General features: G+C 41.1%; 1 protein-coding gene across 1 annotated transcript in view; it reads left to right on the top strand.

The window, feature by feature from the left end:
• SGCB (sarcoglycan beta) overlaps window positions 1-24,012 on the top strand; it is a gene marked incomplete at both ends in the record, with an annotated part of 29,743 nt that extends 5,731 nt beyond the window's left edge. Inside the window, 6 exons of the mRNA XM_082838139.1 lie at window positions 4,849-5,227; window positions 12,021-12,230; window positions 18,960-19,145; window positions 19,807-19,998; window positions 20,332-20,463; window positions 23,809-24,012. Coding sequence (XP_082694265.1) covers window positions 4,849-5,227; window positions 12,021-12,230; window positions 18,960-19,145; window positions 19,807-19,998; window positions 20,332-20,463; window positions 23,809-24,012 — 1,303 coding nt within the window. The remainder of the gene's footprint in view (window positions 1-4,848; window positions 5,228-12,020; window positions 12,231-18,959; window positions 19,146-19,806; window positions 19,999-20,331; window positions 20,464-23,808) is intronic.
• Window positions 24,013-26,475: the final 2,463 nt, after the last annotated feature.

Here is a 26,475-nt window from a genome sequence, read left to right as displayed (position 1 = left end):
AAAATTATTTCATGCCCACTATTGATTAAACTACAAAAATGAGGAAAATTTTAATATATCACAACTGTATCACCTTAGCATGTAAATAAACTATTGATACTATAGGACATTTGTAGCAAATACAGATTAGAAGAGGGGGGAAGGTAGATGTGGTGTGATTTTTGAGGGTTACAAGATACCCCTCCTATCTCAACCCAGGATTCCATCATTTTAGTTAGTTCAAAAAAGAAGGCATCCTTGCCCTCAAGCTTTTCAGCTTTGCTCGCTAGACTCTTGGCAAATACTTGGCTCTGAGAAAATGGTCATTGAAGGTATGAGCTTAGGACACATTAAGCTGATGCAAAGGTGCAGTGGGTATAATCTACATTATAAGATACCCTTAAACACCTGAGGAGAGGGACGTGGACAGCATGAGAACAGTCTCTAGGATGAAGGATGTTGAAATAGATCTTTTCAACACATTTGATAAACATTTACTGAATTTCTAGTGTGACAGAAACAACTGCCTTAATCCTAAGGCAAAATTAGACTCAGTCCCTTCTCCCTAGCATCTCACAATCTATTCAGGAGAGAGAGACACAACCATAGTTCATTGTGACAAGTTACAATAGGGTAAATATAAAATTGTATGGAAACACTGACCTTCCTCTACTTCCTCCTCCATCCCCCTGAAGAAAGGAAATTGTAATGCATGTGCACATATCAGCAACACTTAGGTGCCAGTAATATTTTCTACCCAATAGAAAAAAATTAATCCAATAGTCACCCATCAAAGTTACTAAGTACATATGATGTACTTGGTTCCTAATATGTCCAGGATTTGGGGCAACACAGAAGTAGTAACACATTATCCCTATATTTTAATGAGCTTACAGTCTACCCAGGAGCACAATCTATGTGCATGAAAAGTAAAATAACACAAGATAATGTGTTACTAAGTATCAAATGGGTGTCATAGCAAATTGGTGCAATACAGTTAAAAATAGAGAGTAAGGGACCCCTCGTGGCACAGTGGTTAAGAATCTGCCTGCCAATGCCGGGGACACGGGTTCGAGCCCTGGTCTGGGAAGATCCCACATGCCACAGAGAAGCTAAGCCCGTGCGTCACAACTACTGAGCCCACGTGCTGCAACTACTGAAGCCCGCACGCCTACAGCCTGTGCTCCGCAGCAAGAGAAGCCACCGCAATGAGAAGCCCGCGCACCGCAACGAAGAGTAGCCCCGCTCGCCGCTACTAAAGAAAGCCAGCGCGCAGCAATGAACACCCAAGGCAGCCAAAAATTAATCCATTAATTATTTTTTAAAAAGAGCATAATAATGATTGGCTGTAATTGTCAGGCAGAGGTGGAACTGAGGTTGGTGCCTAAAGATGACTGGAATTTGGGGAGGTATGAATTCATAGACCAGAAAGATGGCCAAATAAATAAATTTCAGCTTAGTGGAAGAAATGTGACAATAAAGGCATGCTTGAGGATCACAGGCAGGGGCACGGAAATCAGCAGTTCATGATGGGGAGGAAGATTTAAAAAGTCTTCCCAGGGCTTCCCTGGTGGCGCAGTGGTTGAGAGTCCGCCTGCCAATGCAGGGGATGCGGGTTCGTGCCCCGGTCCGGGAAGATCCCACATGCCGCAGAGCGGCTGGGCCCGTGAGCCATGACCGCTGAGCCTGCGCGTCCAGAGCCTGTGCCCCGCAACGGGAGAGGCCACCACAGTGAGAAGCCCACGTACCGCAAAAAAAAATAATAATAAGAAGTCTTCCCAAAAGAAATATCCCTTGAGCTGCGTTTTAGTGGACAAGCTGAAGAATATCTAGATAAAAAAGAGAAATATCCACATATGCAAAGGCACAGAGACATGAAGAACTTGATATGTTCAGACAAATACTTGGGAACTGCAGATACTGCACACGGCAGGAGTGAAGGATGAGTTTGTGGAAGGGGCAGGAAAGGAGGCTAAAAAGAGGTAGACAGGAACCAAAAAGTAAAGGACTATATATATATACATATATATATATGTGTATATATATATATATATATATTACCATAAAGAGTTTGATTTTTATCATGCAAGGTATTGGAGGGTTTTAAGCACCAGGGTGAGGAGAGACATGATCAGGTTTGTATTGTAGAAGGATCACACTAGAAATAGTATAGAATGACTTTTGAGGTTTCTGACAGGATGGTGGTGTCATTCACTAAGAGAACACAGGAAAAGTAGATTGAGGGGAAGTTTTTGAGTTTAATTTTTGGATGGTTTCCTAAGCACTGCCATGACAAATGATCACAAACTTGGTGGCTTCAAACAACAGAAACATTCTCTCACAGTTCTGAAAGTTAGATGTTAGCAGGGTTGGTTCCTTCTGGAGCCTCTAAGGGAGAATCTGTCTCAGGCTGCTCTCCTAGTTTTTGGTGACAAGTCTTGGCATCCCTTGCCTTGTAGACACATGGCTCCAATCTCTGCCTCTGTCTTCACGTCATCTTCTCCCATGTGTGTGTCTCTGTCCTCACTTCTTCTTATAAGGACATCAGGCATTACATTTACAGCCTACTCTAAATCCAGAGTGATCGCATCTTGAGATCCTTAACTTTATTACATCTGCAAAGACCCTATTCCCAAAAAATGTCACATTCGCAGGTACTGGAAATTAGGACTTGGATATATCTTTTGCGGGGGGAACACTATTTAACCCACTGTAATGTGAATGAATGGATAATGGTCTCTATGTTCTGACTAGTACTCTAGCCTTGCGGAGCTCTGCTTTGCACTTCTAAATGCTAATACTATGTAACAGGCAAAAGGAAGCGCAGAATTAAAGGTTATGTGATATGGTAGAAAAAGCAAACACTTTAGTCAAGTGGACTTAGGTTCAATCCTGGCTAGTAGTTGAAAGCTTGGTTAGGTGTTTAACCTCTATGAGCCTTGATTTCTTCATTTGTAAAATGGGGATAACATGACCTATCTCGTAAGAGTGCTGGGAGAATTGGACTTAAAATATTATTTCAGGAAAAAAAAGCTTGAAGATAATGCATTTGGGACTGACCTACATCAAAGTTGTGGTCTTATGAGTGAATTTAAAGACTATACAGGAATTGGCATCAAGGAGAGTAGTGAGGTGTCCTTTCACAGAGCTGGAGATCAGCAAGTAGGAATCCAAGAGAAGGTACTTTTTTTTTCAGATAGCCTAAGGGGAATTTGGCATTAGGAAAATCAGGTATCTCACCACCTAAGTGCGAGAGAGGTTGGCAAAGTCAAGGCAGGGCTGCTGGTCTTAGAAACTGGGGTATCAGGCATATTTATAAGACATTTATTAAGTTTCCTTACTGTGTTAGGCATTGGAGATAAAAGAGTGAGTGAGATACGGGCGTTCCAGATAGAGCTCCCTGTTTTTTAGATGAAATTAGACAGGTTAACAAAATAGAATACAATGCAATCTAAAGTGCGTGTAGAAGACCAGGAGCAGAGTTAAGGGACGGACCAGCTAAAACTGCACATACGCCTGGGAAGGCTTTAAAGAGAATGAGACATTTGAATGGATTTTTGGAGGACATATAAGAGTGTGCTTGGGCTTCCCTGGTGGCGCAGTGGTTGAGAGTCCGCCTGCCGATGCAGGGGACACGGGTTAGTGCCCTGGTCCGGGAAGATCCCACATGCCGCGGAGCGGCTGGGCCCGTGAGCCATGGCCGCTGAGCCTGCGCGTCCGGAACCTGTGCTCCGCAACGGGAGAGGCCACAGCAGTGAGAGGCCCGCGTACCGCACAAAAAAAAAAAAAAAAAAAGTGTGCTTGCCAGAAAAAAAGAGAAGGATTTTCCAAGCAGAGGGAAAAAAGGCAAAGCATAGGAAGTAAGGACTACAGGACCAGAATTGGAGACAGGAAATAAGGATCAGTCAAAAGCCCTGTTATCTGAATGGATAATTGGGACCACAGTCAAGACTATTCAAAGAGACTTACTGCTGACTCCCAAAGCATTGGGCTATAACTTATAGTCTTCCTGCCTAAGATGAGGTTTGTCCTAGAGATCCAGGCAGGAGTGAGCCTAGAGATGCAAATCAATTGGTTCCAGCATTTGGGAAAGGATAGGCAGAGACTGATGACCAGGTAGGTACTGACATTAGCCAAAACCAGAGGAGAGAAGGGAAAAGATTATGAGGGACTTACCACGTGAGAGAGTGTCTAACTTAAACTTCACGGCAATCCTCCGAAGTAGGCAGAGAGCGAAACAACGGCTCCAGTCATCGAAAAGCAAAACTGACCTAGTTCCCAGAGAAAGGAAAACTTGGCCAGTAGGTAGGTCTCTTTGGTGCTTCCTGCTGAGTTAGGCAGGCCTAGGGCCCAAAGGTGCTTAGAACTGGTTTCAGCTACCTGAGGAACAGTTCTTGGAACGGTTCTTGCACCTTGAATGCCACTGCCCTCTTTTTTTTTTTTTTTAATTAGAGGATTTAATTTAATTAGAGGATTATTGGATTATATTGACTCGACTGGGAACAAGGAATGTGTACTCGAGTTACTTGTGTATCTGAGTGGCTTCCTGGTGAGCAGTAAATATCTGTTAAATCGGGTTCCGCGGGAGATATACATCGACACTATCTCCAACCCACCTCCAATACTACAGAAAAAAGCATTAGACTTCACAGGCCCTCCAGAGCTAAGAAGCATCCCTGAAGTGATTGTATGTCCTCTTAAGGGGTCTCGGTTTTCAAGATTTTCGCTACCTAATCGGCAACTTGTTAACTTTTGCCACATTATCACCACCTCCTTCCTCGTCCACGCGTACTCTCCTCTCTCCAGGGAGATCCCGGCCCGTGCAGCAAGGAGGACTCGGGATGGCACCAGCCTCTCGTGATGGGGTAGGGACGGCAAAGGGAGAGGCGTCTTCCGTATTTTGAGGGCGCCCTTTCGGAGGAATCCAGAGGCAGCACGAGGTCGCGAGCAATCCCGGCGCGTGGGAAAATGCGCCCGGAGGCCACCGCCTGGGCGCCGGGCCCCCGCGGCCGCCGCGGGCTCAGAACCTCCCTGCCGGGGCGGGGCGAGGTTGGAGGTGGGGAGGGGCGGTGAGGGGCTGGGCCCCCCTCCCGCCCCTCCAGGACGCAAGCGCAGGCGCGCGGGGTGCGGCCGCGGTGGGGAGGGAGGTGGCAGCGGCAGCGGCGGTGGCCAGCGCTGGAAGATGGCGGCATCGGCGGCGGCGGCGGCAGCGGCGGCGGCTGCTGCGGCGGTGGCGGCAGCCGAGCAGGTCTGTGAGCCCCACCGCGGCCGGGCGCTGGAGGGCCAGCGGAGGCCGGGGTGCTGCCGGCGGGGCCCGCCTAGGGCCAGAGGGGATGACTCCGCGGGGTGGGGCGGGGCGGGAGGAGCTGTCCGCAGTCCGAGATGCTGGCAAAGGCCGGGCGGGACCCCAGGCAGGGGCCCCGGGGCGGAGAAGGGGGAGCCGGCCCCGGCCCTCGGCCTGGCCTGGCTGTCCGTCGGCGAGGTGAGGAGGGGTCGCTCTCCTGAGGGCCCGGGAGGCGGCCGTGGCAGCCAGGAGCCTGGGCCAGGTCGTGCCGGGGACATGCCCTGCTCGGTGGCCAGCGAAGATGCAGGCAAAAATAACCCCAGCCAGCGATCCAAGAGCCTCCCCTGACACCAGCCAAGAAACACTCAGCTGTTGCCTGGGTGTCAACTTGCAGCCCCTTCGTGTGTGCCATCCCCATATGCTGACATCCACGTTTCTCCTCCCGCTTTGGTTTTTGGAGACAGTCACCAATATAAAACTGTCTCCTATCCAGTTGGTTTAAAATCATTTTTTAAAATGCTTTATCAAGTATTTCCTGATCTGCATTGTAAACGGGTAACTTAGAATAATAGTTTAAAAGGCTATTTTCTTACAAAAAGCAAGCTATACATAGGCACACATGCACACACACATATATACATACCTGTAGTTACTAGGGTGATTTGTTATAATAAATATAATTTTGATAGCCACTTTTTCCCCTTAACTGTTATTTCCTTTTAAAAAGAAACTGTGGTATGATAGTTTCTTTGGGAAAGTCTCATTCTTCGACACTGCTGAAAAAATACACAAGTCAAGTAGCCAACATTCTGTTTCCAGAACTGGAAAGATTTTCTTAGGCAATTAACAGCTTTTAGAGACATAGTAGATAGATATCACTGGAACAGTCATTCTGAGGGACATAAAAAATAAAAGACATGACATCTGCCTTCAAAGCTTAAAGTCAAACTGACAGATAAATGCAGAAAAATCAGCTAAAGATGGTAGGCAAGCTACAGGTCCTAACAATAAAATAAAATCTAAAGGAATGAGTGAAATTGAAAGGAGACAAAGCTTCTTGAAGTTGTTGAGATTAAAATTGTCCCTTGACTTTCCTCCTGATTTATCAGTGCCCATTTTAGATGGTTCTTTTTTCATCTGCATCACCTGTTAATGCGCTTGAAGTTCCACTGAACTTCTTTTCTTGCTTTACACCTGCACTGGGCAATCTGATCCATTCCTCAATCTCTACTTCAGAGTTAGGCGTTTATGTCTCCAGCCTGAAATGAACTGAATTTTCCACAGGCACCCCAAACTCAAAAATGTTGGATTGGATCATATGCACCATTAAAAGGGTTACAGCCATCCATTCAACTTGGTTCACCTCGCCACAAATTTGGGAGCAGGGCGGGCTCAAGGGAACTCAGAAGGGACCCACATTTGATTTAATGCTCTGCTGTCCCAAGCTTGATATTTGAGCAAAGGGCCTCACATTTTCTTTTTGCTCTGGACCCCACAAATTATGTAGCGGGTCCTACTTGGGAGTCATCTTAGATGCCTCTAAGTCACACTCACACCCAGGCAATCATCAGGTCCTTTCGGTTCTACCTCTTAAGGCTTCTCCCCAATATTCTCTTCATCTGCAGCGCCAAAGCTCAGTCAAGCCTTCATTTGGACTGTTAGAGAAACCTGTTGTTGAAATCTCCATCTCGAAACTCTTCTATTCTAGTTCATCTCTTTTTGGTTTGGTTTTGCTATAATGCAGATCTGATTATATCACTGACCTATTTGAAATCTTCGGTAGTTCCCCATTGCCTTCAGGATAAAATTCATCATTCTAGATGTGATACTTACGTCCACTCGTTTTCTAGCCCCTAACCACATCTCACCTCAAGTTTTGTCCCATTCCTATACTCATCCTCTTCACCATCCTCATAAAGCTACGAAAATTAGTTTGCAGAGATGACTTATACTCCAAGTTCCCATGCTGTTCCCTCCGCCTGGGATGCCTTTCTCTGTACTTTGCTTGGCTAACTCCTATTTGTCCTTCAAGATTCAACTGAAGCCCCAACTTTTCTTAAAAAGCTTCAACTGATGCCCCTGCTCGCTAAGTCGAGTGGCATTCCTCTTACGCACTCTTTCAATATTGTGTGCATTGCCATACGACAGCACTTGCCGTGTTGAACTGCAGTTGCTAGTGACCCTGTCTATCTACTCTGCTGGCCTATAGGTAAGTTTGTTGAGGGTAGCTGCTCTACCTTGATTATCTTGGTAGTCTGAGGCCTCTGACGTATAGTAACTCCAATAAATGGTAAGTGCATCAAATGAACATGAATTGGCAGAGAAAATTAAAGAGTGCATCTCAGGAGGGTAAGTTTTGCCCTGGCTCTCTATTATGTAGACCTATATTCAAACTCTGGCTAAGATTTTTAAATTGCCCACCTGTCAGCACTGTCATAAACCCATACTGTGTCTGTGGACATGAGAAGCAAGCACTCTTCCCCTAAGATATTTCACTGCTTTCGGCTGTCAAAATGCATGTTCAACTCTAAAATGTTTGAGTGTCAATGCACCCTCGTAGCTGTTGTACCCCATGCAGATATACAACCTACACAACTGTATTCAGCAACTTGTTTTGTGTTAAATCTGTTGAGTAGATTGAATTATCTTCTACAGAGCCTTTCTTACCGCTTTGTAGAATTTTAAAATTTTTGTCTGCCGCATTACTCACAATGATTATTCCTGTCTTTTTCCATTTTCCATAAGCCCTCAACCAGCCTGCTACCCGTGCCACCACGGTAAGATTCCAGCTGCCCTCTCCACTCTTTCTCGGCAGATGACCTTGCCTATTACATCCCCAGGGAAAAGAAGAATTTTTTTTTTTTTTCTCTTCTTGGTGTGAACCATTTCAATGAGGTGGGAACGCACCCTTTAAGACTGATTTCTCCTGTGCTATCACTTTTCTTTCCTATCTCCTGAAAGATCTTATTTCCCTCATTATTCTGCCCTACTCTGAGGTCTTTGACCTTTGCCCTTCTTGGCATCTTTCCCTCTGCCATCAAACATACAAGTCTTCCTGCAAATTGTTGTGAGGAGAGGATGAAGAGATACAACAACAAGAACAAGCACAATTTTCCTCCGACAGTACATAATTCTTTAGTCTTCTCTCTTAACACTTCTGTCTTTCTGGACTCGAAAATAAATGCATACATGCCGGCATCCTTTCAGGACTATCCCTAGTTACCAATTTGCTGCTCAGAGTTCGTATCTGAAATTCACAGAGGCACTTTTGACAAGTTCAGCAACACTGCACATCCGTAGTTTTCTTGTATTTCTCATTTTCCACTGTTCCTGCATGTTTAAAGTTTTCCACGGGTACATTCTTGGCTTTTTATTCTCTTCCTCTATAGTGTTTTTTACAGCAAACTGATGTGGTCTCATAGATTTAATTTACCTTGAAGGTGAAGACTCTCAAATCTGTATTTCTAGTCCTGACCGACCTAATACCCCATCCCATCCTTCCCATTGCCTTTAAGGCAGGTGGTTATTTCTCAATCAGTTCAAATACAACATGTGTAAAATCTTCTCCCTGCTTCATTCCCCATATTTAAATAGTCACCATTCACTAAACATGAGGGGCTTTTTTTTTAACCTGCTACAAATTCACTTAACTCTTCTCTTGAAGTATATTTTAAATCTATCCTTTTTCATCCCACCTTAGTTTAGGCCCTCAATACTTCAGGCCTCCATTACCACAGCATCCCAACAGCCTCCTTGCTCGTTTTCCTCTTTCCCGTGTCTCCTACAAATGCCCACACATTGAGCATCCTGAAACGTATGTCATTCATCTTCAGAGACTTCCAGTGACTCCCAAATCAGCAGACATAAAGACTAGAGTTTGTACCCAGATGTCCAAAAACTCACAACCTATTCTCCATGTCCAACTTGATTCTTCTTCATTGCCAGATTTGACCCACCTACTCCTCCTGGTTTCCCTGACAACTCCAAGCCCTCCTGTCTCTTCTCCCATGAACTCCACGGGATTTATTGTCTCAACTATTGATTTTGGCATCCGAACATACAGAGCATTTTATTGCATTGCTAACTGTTTTGTGTACCCAAATCACATTTGTAATATCTGGAGGATAAGGATCTTGTCCTATATTTCTTTTGTATTCCTATTTATAGTATTAGTGTTTAAGCATAAAGTGCTTAATAAATGCCTATTCAATAAATTAATTTTCTCAGAGCTCTGAAAAATATGAAAATTGGGCAGTATTCCATTCTACTCCTTCCTTTTGTGTTCATGATGTACCAGATTATCACCCAAAATGTCTTTCAACCATAGTCGAAAGTCAGAGGTTCTCAAACTCTTTGGTCTCAGGTTCTCTTTATACTCTTTTATTTTTTAAGATTTTTTTTTTTTTTTAGATGTGGACCATTTTTAAAGTCTTTATTGAATTTGTTACAATATTGCTTCTGTTTTGGTTTTTTGGCGTGAGGCATGTGGGATCTTAGCTTCCCGAACAGGGATCAAATCTGTATCCCCTGCATTGGAAGGCAAAGTCCTGACCACTGGACCGTCAGAGAAGTTCCCCTCTTGATACTCTTAAGAATGACTGAGGGGGCTTCCCTGGTGGCGCAGTGGTTGAGAGTCCGCCTGCTGATGCAGGGGATGCGGGTTCATGTCCCGGTCTGGGAAGATCCTACATGCCGCGGCGCGGCTGGGCCCATGAGCCATGGCCGCTGAGCCTGCGCGTCCGGAGCCTGTGCTCCGCAACCGGAGAGGCCACCACAGTGAGAGGCCTGCGTACCGCAAAAAAAAAAATGACTGAGAATCCCAAAGAGCTTTTGTTTATGTGGGTTATATCTGTTGATATTTACCATATTAGAAATTTAAACTGGGAAATTTTGTAAACACAGGAGTATACAAACACACATTCCATTAGCTGTTAGAGCAATGGTGTCATCACATATGGTCATGTAGCCTCTGGAAGCGTCACTGTACAGTTGACCCTGGAATGACGCAAGGGTTAGAGGCGCTGATCCCCACACAGTCAAAAGTTCACGTATAACTTTTGACTCCCCCAAAACCTAAACTAATAGAATGCTGTTGACCAGAAGCCTTACTGGTTACCTAAACAGTCAATTAACATGTATTTTGTATGTTATATTTGTTATATACTGTATTCTTACAATAAAGTAAGCCAGAGGAAAGAAAATGTTATTAAGAAAATCATAAGGAAGGAGAAAATACATTTACAGTACTGTACTGTCTTTATCGATACCATAAATTTATGTCGTCTGTTTACAAGATGAATCATCTGTCAGCACCTACATCAATATTGTCTTATATGGTACAAAACACTGTAGATGTTATACATATTACTAACACTGGACATCAAAAATGAAAAGATAATGTGGAAAAGAAATTCATATTTATTTATGTGCATAACGTTTCATGCATTGATAACGAAGAAGCAGCAGTATGGTTGCTTTACAGTAGCCTCGTGTAATCAGTACAATTCCTTCACAGTAGCCTAACCTATACACTAATGAAAGGATCGTAATAAAATTTTTTATGGCATAGAGTATCACAGTCATATTCATAATATCTTTTTTAAAAAACCAGTTACATGGGATGATAGGCTGATACACAATTTCTCCAGTTATGAGAGAGAGAGACTGTACAGTAATGTAATTCTTTGAAAGCAAAGTTATAAAACAGTAAGAAAACTAGCATTATTAATTTTATATTAAATGTCACTAAACTTACGTATCTACATATATTTTATGCATTCATGACACACCTTTTTCTTAATTTTTTTGATATTTCTAGGCTACACAGTTTATCTGCAAGTTTTTTCAAATTGTTGCAGATCTCCAAATTTTTTTCCAGTATATTTACTGAAAAAAATCCACGTATGGGGCTTCCCTGGTGGCGCAGTGGTTGAGAGTCCGCCTGCCAATGCAGGGGACACGGGTTCGTGCCCCGGTCCGGGAAGATCCCACATGCCGCGGAGCGGCTAGGCCCGTGAGCCATGGTCGCTGAGCCTGCGCGTCCGGAGCCTGTGCTCCGCAAAGGGAGAGGCCACAGCAGTGACAGGCCCGCATACCACACACACACACACAAAAATCCACGTATAGGTGGACCCATGCAGTTCAAATCCATGTTGTTCAAGTGTCATCTGCATATTCATGGGAGAAGAAGAGTAAAAAAAGAAAATAACATCTTAGTGTTATTTTGAAAATAATTTGCACCCACCAGACACTTGAAAGAGTTCAGGGGACCCCTCCAGGGCTTCCCAGCCCGTATTTTGAAAACTGCTTGTCTAGGATAATGTTAACTGTAGCCATTTGGAGTGATGAATAAAGTGTATTAGCCTTTCCAAATTATTTTCATATAAATGAAAAACTATATACAATTAAACAAATTGTTATAAATCATTAATTAAAACAAGATTACCCACTGTAGAATGTGTATGTTAACTCTTCCCCCAAATGAGCTAGCTGTTCAGTTTACTGACGGTAGGACTATTCAAAGCAGACAGTAGAAATATGTTATCAGATGGTCACACTGAAGGTTCTTCTCTATGACCCTTCTCAGCACAGTCATGTCCTTACTTGGAGCCTGCAGCTCAACACGACTTGAGGTTTATTGGTGGAAAATATATCACTATCCAATTCAGCTTCCTTTAGTCATGAATTTGCACCTAACAAATAAATGCATCAAAAAGAGAGGGTATAGCTGCTCCATTGTGTTGTATTTTGTTTTTAGCAAAGTTCCAATGGTCCTGTAAAGAAGTCCATGCGTGAGAAGGCTGTTGAAAGAAGGAATGTCAATAAAGAGCACAACAGTAACTTTAAAGCCGGGTATATTCCAATTGATGAAGATCGCCTGCATAAAACGGGACTGAGAGGGAGAAAGGGCAATTTAGCCATCTGTGTGATTATCCTCCTGTTTATTCTGGCTGTCATCAATTTAATTGTGAGTATTTAGTACAGAATATTCTTAATTACCATGGGGAATTTTTCTTCTGTCTTTTAGTCAAATCATGGACTCTCTTCCTATCATTTTTTTCAGGACCCTCTTTCTGCTTTTCTATACAGGCATACCATGTTTTATCACACTTAGCATTATTGCACTTTGCAGATACTGCGTTGTTTACAAATTGAAGGTTGTGGCAACCCTGCCTCAAGCACATCTGTCGGTGCCATTTTCCCAACTGCATTTGCTCACTTCAGTCTCCATGTCACAGTTTTGTAATTCTCACAATATTTAAAGCTTTTTCAATATTAGTATATTTGTTATGGTGATCTGTGATCCGTGATCTTTAAAGTTACTATTGTAATGTTTTTGGGTTGCCACTAACCACATCCAGGTAAGATGGTGGATTTAATTGATAAATGTTGTGTACGTTCTGACTGCTCCATTGACTGGCCGCTCCCCGTTTCTCTCCCTCTTCTCAGACCTCCCTATTCCCTGAGATAACCCTACAATGGCCTCTAAGCGTTCAAGTGAAAGGAGGAGTTGCAGGTGTCCCTCACTTTAAACAAAAGTTAGAAATGGTTAAGCTTAGTGAGGAAGGCATGTGAAAAGCTGAGATCAGCTGAAAGCTAGTCCTCTTACGCCAAATACTTAGCCAACTTGTGAATGCAAAGGAAAGGTTCTTGAAGGAAATAAAAGTCCTACTCTAGGGAACATATGAATGATAAGAAAGCAAAACAGTCTTATTGCTGATATGGAGAAAGGTTTACTGGTCTGGGTAGAAGATCAAACCAACTACAACATTCCCTTAAGTCAAAGACAAATCCAGAGCAACGCCCTAACTCTCTTCAATTCTGTGAAGGCTGAGAGAGGTGAGGAAGCTGCAGAAGAAAAGTCTGAAGTTAGTAGAGGCTGGTTCATGAGGTTTAAGGTTTCATGCTATGAAGCCGTCTCCATAATATCAAAGTGCAAGGCGAAGCAGCAAGTGCTGATGTAGAAGCTGCAGCAGCTTATCCAGAAGATCTTGCTAAGATAAGTAATGAAGGTGGCTACACTAAACAACAAATTTTCCATGCAAACAAAACAGCCTTCTATTAGAAGAAGATGCCGTCTTGGACTTCCATAGCTAGAGAGGAGAAGTCAGTGCCTGGCTTCAAAGCTTCAAAGGACAGGGTGACTCTCCGTTAGGGGCTAAGGCAGCCAGTGACTTTAAGTTGAATCCAGTGCTCATTTGCCATTTGGAAAATCCTAGGGCCCATAAGAATTATGCTAAATCTACTTCTGCCTGTGCTCTATAAACGGAACAATGAAATCTGGATAACTGCACACCTGTTTACAACATAGTTTACTGAATATTTTAAGCCCACTGTTAAGATCTACTGCTCAGAAAAAAAAGATTTCTTTCAAAATATTACACCTCATGGACACTGCATTGGTCACCCAAGAGCTCTGATGGAGATGTACAATGAGATTAGTGTTGTTTTCATGCTTACTAACACAACATCCATTCTGCAGCCCACGGATCAAGCAATAATTTTGACTTTCAGGTCTTATTATTTAAGAAATACATTTTTTAAAGCTATAGCTGCCATAGATTATGATTCCTCTGATGGACCTAGGTAAAGTAAGTTGAAAAGCCTCTGGAAAGGATTCATCATTCTAGATGCCATTAAGAACATTAGCAGTTCTTGGGAAGAGGTCAAAATATCAAAGTTAACAGGAGTTTGGAAGAAGTTGATTCCAGCCCCATGGATGACTTTGAGGGGTTTAAGCCTTCAGTGGAGCAAGTAACTGCAGATGTGATAGAAATAGCAAGATAATTAGAATTAGAAGTGGAGCCTGAAGGTGTGACTAAATTGCTACAATCTCATGAAAAAACTTTAAAGGATAAGGAGTTACTTCTTACGGATGAGCAAAGAAAGTGTTTTCTTGAAATGGAATCTACTCCTGGTGGAGATGCTGTGAAGATTATTGAAATGACAATAAAGAATTTAGACTATTACATAAACTTAGTTGATAAGGCAGTGGCAGGGGCTGCCTGAGCTGCTTCCAAGCCTTAAGAATGTTTGCATCTCCGTGAAGCCCTGCTGTACCTAAGTTTACCAGGAGATTTGGGTCCGAGTGGGGCTGTTGGGCTTCATCGTTTATAAAGTCAGGAGTGCTGATAAAAGCAGTAAAGCCTTGAAAGCTTCCAGTCCTACGCCTGCTCATGGTCATCATTAACCAGCTTTACTTGGATGGGACATCGGTCTGGCTGTATTGTGGGAATGTGGGACATCATGCACCCTTGTAGCAGTGCCGCTGTCCTCGAGCACGAATAGACATACCTGTGAGATGCCCCCTACAAAAAGAAAAATTAAATAAAGCAGTGGCAGGATTTGAGAGGACTGACTCCAATTTTGAGAGAAGTTCTACTGTGGCTGAAACGCTATCAAACGGCATCACATGCTACAGAGAAACCGTTCGTGGAAGGAAGAGTCAGTGCAGCAGACTTCATTGTGGTCTCACTTTAAGAAATGGCCCCAGCCACCCCAGCCATCAGTGACCACCACCCTGGTCAGTCAGCAGCCGTCAGCGTCAAGGGAAGACCCTCCACCAGCAAAGAGATTACAACTTGCTAAACGCTCAGGTGATGGTTCGCATTTTTTAGCAAAAAAGTATTTTCTAATTAAGGTATGTACATAGGTTTTTTTGGGTTTTGGTTTTTTGGTTTTTTCAGCCGCATCGCATGGCTTGTACAGGACCTTAGTTCCCGAACCAGGGATTGAACCCCGGGACCCCGGCAGTGAGAGCGCTGAGTCCTAACCACTGGACTGCCAGGGAATTCCCTATACATAGTTTTTTTAGACATAATCCTGTTGCACACGTAATAGACTACAGTGTAGTGTAGCCATAAGTTTTATATGCACTTGGAAACCAAAAAAGTTTGTGTGGACTTGCTTTATTGCAATATTCACTTTATCGTTGTTATCTGGAACCAAACCCACAATTTCTCTGAAGTATGCCTGTATATGTTTTATCTCTTATTGAATTTTAATGAATATTTTCTATATGAAAACTTAGTATGTTAATATTGCCATGCACTAATTTTATTTAGAAAAAAATGTTCATAGACTCTTTCCTTTAAAAGACTTAAATTTTAGGGCTTCCCACAATGCAGGAGACATGGGTTCAAGCCCTGGTCCGGGAACATCCCACATGCCACAGAGCAACTAAGCCCGTGCGCCACAACTACTGAGCCTGTGTTCTAGAGCCCGTGCTCCACAACAAGAGAAGCCACCGCAATGAGAAACCCGCACACCGCAACGAAGAGTAGCCCCCGCTCGCCAGCAACAAAGACCCAATGCAACCAAAAATAATTGATTAATTAATTTTAAAAAATAAAATAAAAATAAAAGACAACTTTTAAAAGGTTAGAGTCAACTCAATAGAAGAGACCTTTGCCAAGATGATTTTACTGCCTTCATCTCTCCTAAAAATATACTCCTTCCTGTTTTCATTCAACTTTTCCAAAATTTGCTCTTGCCTCCTCAGCTAGATTTTAAAATTGTAAGCCTTGGATGGCAGTAAAGCGTTATATTTTGTAGTCCTAAATCTCTGTTATAAAAGAATGAAAGGATATGAGGTAGACTGGTTTACACTAAGGTGTGAGGAACTGGTGTGTTGCCTTTTCCAAAGATATTTGCTTTCTTAAAGAAAGGGGTTAAATTTGAACCCCTCTGGCATGTGTGTGGATAGATATTTTCAGAGAGTGATTATTGGTATCCCTGAGACCAATCATGAACATGGATGCAGCAGTTCTAACGTAATTTCATTTACTACTGTATTTTTTTACTTCTAACACTCTCAAACCAGTCCATTGTATTTTATGTACATCCAAAACGTTTGTGTCTAATTCTTCACTTAAATCAAAAAGAGCTGATACTGTAAATAGCTTTACTAGGAGCACATGTTCTGAATTTATTTTATTTTAGAAATTTATTTTTTTGGAAAGTTATGGTTAAGATGGCAAAAAAAAAAAAAAAAGACATTTTCATCCCCTTCTGCTTTAAAAGCTGATCCTTAGGTGACAATGTCAAGAATCAGAAATACCTTGGAAGAAAGTGGGAGGCAACCGAAATCCTGAACCGGAATATATGAAGACAAAAAGGAGGAGGAGTGGCAAATAACTTACTAGAGAAGAGAAACTGCGTGTTGGGGGAGAGGGTTGCAGGGGGCATTGGTGGAAGTGTCTTGCAGAATCCTGAAAAGCCTCAGGAACTGGAAGTACAAGTGCCTTGAAAAGTAGGAGTGAAGGGGGAACTGAAAACAGAGAGCTTGTTTGAAAAGTCCATAGAAGAAGGCATGCAATCCCCAGCCTCCCTCTCCTTCCAGGCAGCAGTTAGGCAGCCAGCCCTCCTAACCCCACACTGAACCAGAGGGGATTCTTTCTGCCTGAGGATATTGCCAAGAGGAGGATAGGGATGGGTTTCCACACTGAAGGCAGGAAAGTCTGTATCCTGAGCACTGAGGCTCCCGTATCCTCATCCTCCAGCTCCAGCTCCCTGTACCAGGCTTACATCCCCCAGCAAGAGATAAAATAGCCTGCTCTGGAGAAACCGAAGAACATAGAGAAAAAACCTGAAGATACACGTGGCAGGTCCCTGTGAAAAAGCCACCTAATCTCCCTACTGTGAAGCCTGTCAGTCACAAGTGCCACCCTACCCAGAGAACTTTCCCTGAACTTTTTATAACCGCTCTGTTAACTATGAACACAGAGCCACCAGGGATCAGTAGATTTTTATGGAAAGCTCCCAGAATTGAGAAATGATTGAGACCAAAAGCACCCAAACCATGGGGAAAGTGGGCATTCAGGGAAATGGAGAAAGTGCAACAAATGACAGGAAACTTAAAAGAATTAAAGCACACAATCAATAGCTTCAGAGAAGTCAGAGGATATTGCATCCATTAAACAAGGATACTGTGCCATTAAAAAGAAGCAGTTAAAGAATATGGAAGAACTCATAGAAATACACATACATGGATGGATGGATGGATAGATAGATAGACATTGGAAGATAAAAGAAAATCTTCCACAAAGTTCAACTAAATTAAAGAATGAATCCAGGAACATTCTGTTAATTGGAGTTTTAGAAAGAGAGAAGAAAAAACACAATGGGAAGAAAGTTATCAAATAAATAAATCAAGAAAGAGTCCTAGGACAGGTTGAAAACTACCATTCTGGATCCAGCATAGGTATAAAAAAAAAGACTCACACCAAGGCTATTACTGTGAAATTTAAGAAGACCAGGAATAAAGAGATGATCCTAAACTCTTCCAGAGAATTAAAAAAAAATGGGTTTTGTATAAAGAACACAAAATCAGAGTGGCATCGGACCCTGTCAAAAGCAGTGCTGGAAACTAGAAGGCAAGAAAGCAAGGACCTTCAAGATTCAGAGAGAAAATAATTTCAAATCTAGAAATGCATACCAAGCTAAACTCTCAGTCAAACGTGAGGAATTACAGAGACATTGTTTTAGCCACGCACACTCTCAAAAAATATTTCACATACATTCTTTTTAAAGAAGCCCCGGGACAATGTGCTCTACCAAAAGAAGGTACTAAACCGAGAATGTTGAAGACAAGGATACCGGAAACTGGGTATCCTGCATGGGAGAAAGACGAAAGGAAGTTCCAGCATGAAAGTGAATGGAAAGCTCGTGGTTATAGCCGTGCGACAGATCCAGAGGGCAGGAGCTCAGACTGGAGCAAGAAGATGAGGGTTCGTTCCGGAAAGATTTCCTGGGAGAGGCAAATAGAGCTAATACATTTTCTGGGAGGTTTGGACTCTTAGAACATTTTATTGAGAGACATTTTACAGAAATGTTGGAGAGTTTGAAAAAACTTAGTCTGATTTTCAAAGAAACTAAGCAAATGAAAGAAGGACAAATATTAAACTCTGAAAGACACAAAGTACAAGAAGGGAACTGCCATCATAGTGCAGTATTTGCCTTAGCAGTGAACAATATTTACATTGTTGTAATACTGAAAATACTGAACATGGATTTAACCAAAACTTGAGATTGGAGTTGGAGGAGAAGAAATATAAATGAGCTAAAATTCTCATCTGCTAAAATAGGAAATTGATAGATACAACCTAAAATTGATCAGTGAAGAAATAACATATACTTATTATTTAGAAATATGGAGATAAATTCTAGACGAAACGGCTAAGATTGTTGAAAGTGGTTGTTCTGGGACGAGGTATAGGGGAGGTAGAAGAAATAAACTAATCTTTTTTTATTAATTATAGAACCTTTAGCACTTTTTTTTTTTTTTTTTGGCGGTATGTGGACCTCTCACTGTTGTGGCCTCTCCCGTTGCGGAGCACAGGCTCCGGACGCACAGGCTCAGTGGCCATGGCTCATGGGCCTAGCCGCTCCGCGGCACGTGGGATCTTCCCGGACCGGGGCACAAACCCGTGTCCCCTGCAACGGCAGGCGGACTCTCAACCACTGCGCCACCAGGGAAGCCCACCTTTAGCACTTTTTGACTTTTAGTTATTGGTATGTAATACCTTGATAAAAATAAAATTGGTTTTGTTTGTAAGTGGAAACCCAATTGATATGTTCATCTCACTGATGAAACATTTTAGGAAGTTTAATCCTTTAGCAACTACCTTTCCTATTTGTTTACTGATTATGTTAAATGTATGCTACCTATTATCAGTGGGCTTGATTTCTTTTTTAGGTAACACTTGTTATCTGGGCTGTGATTCGCATTGGACCAAATGGCTGTGACAGCATGGAGTTTCATGAAAGTGGCCTGCTTCGATTTAAGCAAGTGTCTGACATGGGAGTTATACACCCTCTTTATAAGAGCACAGTAGGAGGAAGGCGAAATGAAAATTTAGTCATCACTGGCAACAACCAACCTGTAAGTAACCACATTAATTGAGGAACATTAGAGAAAAATTCTTCGTAAAAACCTAGAGTTGATTACTGGAAATGGATATTTTCCTTTAAAGAAAATTCATAATATATTTAATAATATTGTTGGTCTTCTCATCCATCTATTACTGTTAGATACTTTCTTAATATTCTAGATTTTGTCCCATGGTAGCATTTTCTGGGATAGATATAATTACTGTAAGAGTACATAGTTTACTCTTTTCTCCTCCATGTGAGGAAACCATTTAAAAAAGCACCTTCCCAGGTTAGAATACCCTCTACTCTCTGGGCGTCTGGAAGAGAATATGCCAGTCTAGTCAGTGGCAACCCCTGTCAAGTGGCTACTATAACGTAGGTTTTCAACTGACCAGAACCTCAAGGAGGCATCCTTACTGCCCCTGCCCGTCTTAGCTCTGGGTCCCTGTGCTCTGCGACCATCTGTGTCTGCCAAGCATTACAGCAAATAAGCATGTTAAGCCCTCGTTTTAAAGGACTCTTCTCCCAAGTGGGTGGAGGGAGTCAGAGAGAGGCAGTTAAAATCATTAGGAGTTAAGCCTGCTATTGTAGAGTTTTTTTAGAATGTTCTTGATGAATTTTGGATGCAGTCTTGGTCGAAAACATATTCATGATAAAGTGTTTTTCTGAAGATTGTTTTTCAGCAAGGGACGACAAAGCTCAGTGTAGAAAAGAACAAAACTTCTATCATAAGTGACATTGGTGTGCAGTTTTTCGACCCAAGGACTCAAAATATCTTATTCAGCACAGACTATGAAACTCATGAGTTTCGTTTGCCAAGTGGAGTGAAAAGTTTGAATGTTCAAAAAGCATCTACTGAAAGGGTATGATTTATTTTCCTTGCTTTTATTAATGGAAGAGAATTATTATCTAAGGTTACAAAGTGTGTGAGGTGGGGGGCAGGGGCAGCTTTACTGATAAAATGCTATGAATGAAGTGACTCCAGAGCAGCGGAAAGGATTAGTTCTAGATTTGTCATCAACTAGTTTATGTGACCATTATCAAATCATCTCTCTTTATCTCTACATGTGTGAAATGTGAATCAAAACACTTGCTTTCATATTTTGTCGTTGAAACGCCTCCTCCTCTATCTCTAATAATAATCCTCACTTTAATTTAGAAACTCTTCATCACTACTTTTTTTTTTTAATCTTCAGATTACCAGCAATGCTACTAGTGATTTAAATATAAAAGTTGATGGGCGTGCTATTGTGCGTGGAAATGAAGGAGTATTCATTATGGGCAAAACCATTGAATTTCGCATGGGTGGTAATATGGAGTTAAAGGCTGTGAGTATTTTTTGATTTTAAGAGAATTATTAGATTCTTGGGGGCATAAGTCCTTATGTGGAAAAAGAGTTATGAAAAATGATAATGTAGTTGTATTTTTCGGACATGAAAAGATGTTCAAAATGGATTATGAAGTGAAAGAAAGTTATAGAACAATCTGTGAAATATCTCATCTTTATTTTTCAGATTATGTGTATGTTTATAGAAACCTAGAAGGGTATGCCAAAATGTCAACAATGGTTAGTTATGGGTAGCAGAGTAACAGATGATTTTCATTTTATTTCTGTTTGCCTGTTATTTTCTAAATTTTTTTTTTTTTGCATAATGATGCCTGTGTTATTTTAAAAGGCAAACAAACAAACAAGCAAAAAGCTTCCAAAAGAGAATTCTCAGTATGCATGCCCTGAAGTTGATAGGGTTTTTTTCAGTTAAAGATTTTTCACATCTCTTCGTGGGTTTTGTGTCTAGTGACGTGAAAATCAATTAGCAAATATATTAAATGTATTTTTAATTATACATCTATTATTAATTGTAAAGGAAAAAGATTTTGCCTTTATTATACCTGTTGAAAAGTAAACTTTTCTTTGTGCCTCACAGGTTATATCTGAACTTTAATAAGTAACATATCTCATTTAAGGAGCCATAAGTTCGAAAACATTTTACCTGCTCACAATTCTGGTCAAAGTATATTTATTCAAAATGTCTTTGGGCATCTGCTCTATGCTACCTAATTAAAGCTAATTAACTTTGTGCTACTAAGCATTAAATGACAAAAGTTAAACCTAAGGACTTATAAAATAGTTCTTTCCTTTTAAAAACTTTAATCATAGTTCTTGAAGGAAAAAACTTTAAAAAATTAAGTTCTTTCACTTTCATAAATATCTTTTCCCCCTGAAGAATATGTTCCAATCTCTAAATAATAAACATGAACATAAAATGTGATTCTTGCCAGAAACTCAATAGTAGTGCTGAGTATTGTTTGCATACATTGTAGAAAGAAGCCATTCCTCTGAGAGAATAATAGTGTTGAAGAATGGTCACAGTGGGGCTGTTGTTCTCTGCATCAGAAACTCAAAGCAGCAAGAGATGTGATTGATTTGTTTATAACCATTAGCAAGTCACCTAAATCTTTTAAGTTTTTCTACCTGAAAATTCTACCTGTTGTTAATATGACATACTTTGAAATACATATACACACATATCAGTTTCTCCACAGTTAAAAAAAAATAAACCAGTATTGAAAAGATAATTAGCTTTATAATTCAGTTAATATCAGAGGTTAGTTTTTAAGTGTATGGCTAGTCATTAGAAAGAATTTTATCAATCAAACTGCTTCTTTAAAAAAACTGCTAAGACAAATATTATATCACTTATATGTGGACTCTAAGAAACAGTACAAATGAATCTATATACAAAATAGAAACAGACTCACAGACATTAAAAACAAATTTATGGTTACCAAAGGGGAAAGGAAGGCAGGGAGGGATAAATTAGGAGAATGGGATTAACAGATACAAACTACTATATATAAAACAGATAAGCAACAAGAATTTAATAACCTATAATGGAAAATAACCTGAAAAAATATATATATGACTGAATCACCTTGATGTACACCTGAAACTGACACAATATTGTAAATTAACTATACTTCAATTTTTAAAAAAAAAAAACCTACTTTAGCAGTTTAAAGAAAGTAAAATTACATAACCACAAGATGGCAGCGTTAGAACAAAATTTGAAAATTCCATATACTATCACTACATAGTCAGTTAGCCGTTTCCATTACTTCATAATCAACTTTCGTTGCTTTAAATACCCTCTATAAGCTGATGACTCTCAACTTTGGAACTCCTTCTTTCTCCTCTGAACTAAGTAAGATTCACATATCCAGCTGCCTTCTTACCTGTCCACTTCAATATCTAATAGGCATCTCAAACTCAACAAGTCTAAAGTCTTCATATCCTCCTTCCCTCCCCAAACATGCATTTCTTTCAGTGTTCCCATCTTGTTAATGGTACCCATTATTTCGTCAGCAAAGCCTCTGGGCTCTACCTTCAGAAGATGTACAGAGTCTGGCTGATTCTCACCACCACCACCACACCATGGTGTAAACCAGCATCGTTTCCTGCCTGCACTGCTAGAATAGCCTCCAAAGTGGTCTCCCTGCTTCGTCTTTCACCCCTGTATTCAGTTCTCTGTACAGCAGCCAGAGCGATCCTTTTTAAAAGATCGTCACTTCTCTGTTCAGAACCTTCCAAATGGCTTCCCGTCTGATTCAGAATAAAAGCCAAAGTCCATACCCTGGCCTTATATGTCTGGCCCCTAGTTATTTCTTTGACTCATCTCCTACCTACCAGTCGACTCCCTCTCTCTGTCCTTGAACCACTCTGGCCTCCTCTCTGTTCCTAGAACACAAGGCACATCCTCACCTTGGGGCCTTTGCGTATGTGCTTTCCTCTGCCCAGTTACCCACATGCCCTAGTCCCTCATGTCATCCAGTTTCCATCAGACTGTGACCTTATCAGAGAGGCCTTCCCTGACCATCCTCTGGTCACTCTCTCTCTCCACTCACCCTGACTTGCTTTTCTCAGATGTCCTGTTTGTTTTACCTCTTCAGGTGTTTGTCGTCTGCCCCTCCCCAGTAAATGGGGATTTGGACTTTGCCTGTCTGTTGACTGCTGCATCCCCAGTACCTAGAATAGTATCTGACACATAGGAGACCTTTAATAATTATTTGTTGAACGAATGAAAGAAGAAAAGGGAAGAAGGGAGAGAGAGGGTTAGGAGTTCCAAAAAAGAGAGGGTCTGCAATACAAGAATGTTCCTGGGATAGTGGGCTTGAAGAAGAGAACTTCCAGGCAGTTTTCTTTGAGTGCCTGGGCTTCAAAATTGTATGGTTTGAATCTTCATTTATGGTGTCACACAAAAACATTGGAAATTCAAATTACTTTTCTCTAGGAGAAAAACAGTCTTTTTCTTCTTAGCGTCGGAAATGTATCAATCAGCAACTTGGTCAAAACTCTCTTAGGAAATAATAAATGAAAATGATCTGAGACTTTATCAGTATTCGTCTTATTGTGCACTTAGGAATTTTGATATAATTTTTAACTAATTGAGAAATAAATTGTGTTAACAAGTGTACTGATATACATTGTGAACAGTTACTAAGAGGTCACTAGGTGAATTTTGATTGGTTTGGGGTTTTTGTTGTTGTTGTTTCGGTCATGACTTTTTCTCGCTGCCTTCTATTCTTGCTAATATTTCAGTGAGTGTTGTTCATTAATCTTATTCTCGCCCTACTTGTGGATGCAAACAAGCCATATATGAGTTTTCTCCTGATAGGAAAACAGCATCATCCTGAATGGAACTGTGGTGGTCAGCACAACTCGCCTCCCTAGTTCCTCCAGCGGAGACCAGTTTGGTGGTGGTGACTGGGTGCGCTACAAGCTCTGTATGTGCGCTGATGGAACCCTCTTCAAAGTACAGGTGACGGGCCAGAACATGGGCTGCCAGACCTCAGACAACCCCTGTGGAGACACTCACTAGAAGAACCCGAGAGGACGTCAGTAGGTTCAGATCGTGACTTGACTTTTTTTTTTTTTTCAGAGTAGGCATGCAAATCATGTTTTTACAGAGTTTGTGATAACTCGTAATTATTTTATCTGCAGAGCACTGCTGTATCTATTATATAGTCTCCATGTTTAAAATAGTCTCAGAGAGCCTAAATTCTAATACATTTCATTAAGTTGCACTGATCTTCGATTTACAGTTCTCTAAAACAATTAAGAGAAGTGAATACAATCAATATTAATCTTTAAAGAAGTGTTTTTAAAATGCCACTTTTCCTTGTCTAAAGGCTAAAGGTCTGAAGCAACTGTTTAGACTCACTGTAAGTAAGCTTTTGGTAACTAATGGGGATAGACCCACTTAAGACGTTTAAAGGTACACCATCAGTAAATGTTACATGCTCTGTCTTTTGGCTTCTAAGAGGAAAGACAGATTTTTTTTTTTTTCTTTGCGGTACGCGGGCCTCTCACCGATGCGGCCTCTCCCGCTGCGGAGCACAGGCTCTGGACGCGCAGACTCAGCGGCCATGGCTCACGGGCCCAGCCGCTCCGCGGCACGTGGGATCCTTCCAGACCGGGCAGGGACCCATATCCCCTGCATCAGCAGGCGGACTCTCAACCACTGCGCCACCAGGGAAGCCCGGAAAGACAGATTTTTAGTGCATTGACTTTCAGCCGTATTCTCACATGCAAGTGAGGTCGTTAAAGAACTTCGCATATGGGAGTTAGTAAGAAACTATGGTTCCTTAGTTTTGCACTAGGAAGAAAATACTCTAATAGAATGTATACTCATTAAATATTGGTAAATATTGTGCTCGCAATGTGGTAGAAATTAAAGCACCATCTCAGCTTTAACTGTTAAATGATGATAGCTGTCATGTATCGAGCATCTTACAGTGCTAGGCATTGTCCTAGGCATTGCACATGGAATGTCTCTAATTCACACCACAACTCTATAAGCAGGTGTTGTTATCCCAGTTTACCCATTAGGAAACTGAGGTTCAGAGAAGTTAAGAAACTTGCCTAATGTTACAGAGGAAATAGCAGAGTTGGGATTGGAATTCAGGTGTGACTCAAACCTAGATGAACCTGTTTCTAAATACCGCATTCTTTTCACTATCTGCGCTGGAGTTTTAATTATTTAAAACTCTGCAAAGATGAACAAAGACTAATTCAGACTTACCTAGGCAGATAAGAAACAAAAAAACAGGTATGCTTACTCTAATTAAAAGGAAATAAATCAATCTCAGTCAAAAAACTGACCAATCACTGTCAGATTTTAAATTTTCTTAAGCCAATTCTAAAATATATTATAGAGAGATCAAATTGGCCTAGTTGTGGGTCACCCCCGTTTCCCAACTGGGGTACCTGAATGGGTAAAAGGGTTGCCAAGATATGTATACCCTCAGCCCTCAGGGCAGCACAGTGGGACATGGGGAGGCCATACCCCAGACGAGTCCTGCTGGCCCAGAATGGCTGGTGGATTTACCCCAGCAAGCCAGACAGATATTACCCTTTTTAATATGTGCCGTACCTTGAAAAAAGTCAGGAAGCACTGGACTAAAGGGTACTAATGCAGGAGATAATATAAGTAATTTTCACGTAAGTATGAGATTGACCTCTGCTCCTAACATCACCACCCGTTATAAAGTTTTACAACCCTCAAGCCAGTTGATTTTTAAGGTGTTTTATATTTGACCTGAAAGGAACTCGCTGGTATTATTAAGATACACACGACATCAGGAAGAGAGACCTCAAAGTAGTGTGCTGTAAAATAGGCAGAAGAGATAACCCCATTCTGCATTCAAGTATAATATTCTGTCCTTGCCAGTTTGAACGATATAGATAGGAAAATCGATACAAAAAAAAATTTGCATTCAATATTGTCAAAGTTCTCTCTGATAGAAAAACCAAATACTTTAGAGATTATGAGTAGTCATTAAAGTATACTAAAGTACAGATTGACTTACTACCTACTACTGAGTGAAGTTATTTTTTAAGTGAAGAAAAAAAGAGAGAGTGAAATTCATGACCTCTGGGTGTTATTTGTTGTAGTGATATTCAGAGCCCATATGAATATATTCAGTATCATTTAATATCTGAATAATGTTCAGAAAAAAATCCATTGGAATATTCGTTCAGATGCTCAGTGTATTTGTAAATTTTACATTCATTACTTGTCTGCTCTATTTAGATTTGTTTTGAAAGTTTGTTTAGATAAATATTTTTTACAAAAACCACAGAACACTATGTTACAAAGTATTATTTATTGAATGTAATTCATGAAATAATCTATTTTTACTCCTCTTTGAGAAATACTTGTTTTTGATACATCTCCATTAAGTGCTTTGGACATGAGAGAATATTTTGATGTTTTTACAGAACTGATTGTTAAGGTAACAGGTATAGTAATTTAGGACACTTCACAGGTAGCTTTTGCTTT

This window comes from Leucopleurus acutus, assembly GCF_964270905.1.
Source record: "Leucopleurus acutus genome assembly, chromosome: 4".
NCBI lineage: Eukaryota > Metazoa > Chordata > Mammalia > Artiodactyla > Delphinidae > Leucopleurus > Leucopleurus acutus.
Note: the sequence above shows the minus strand (reverse complement) of the source record. Positions and strands in the feature narration are given on the sequence as shown.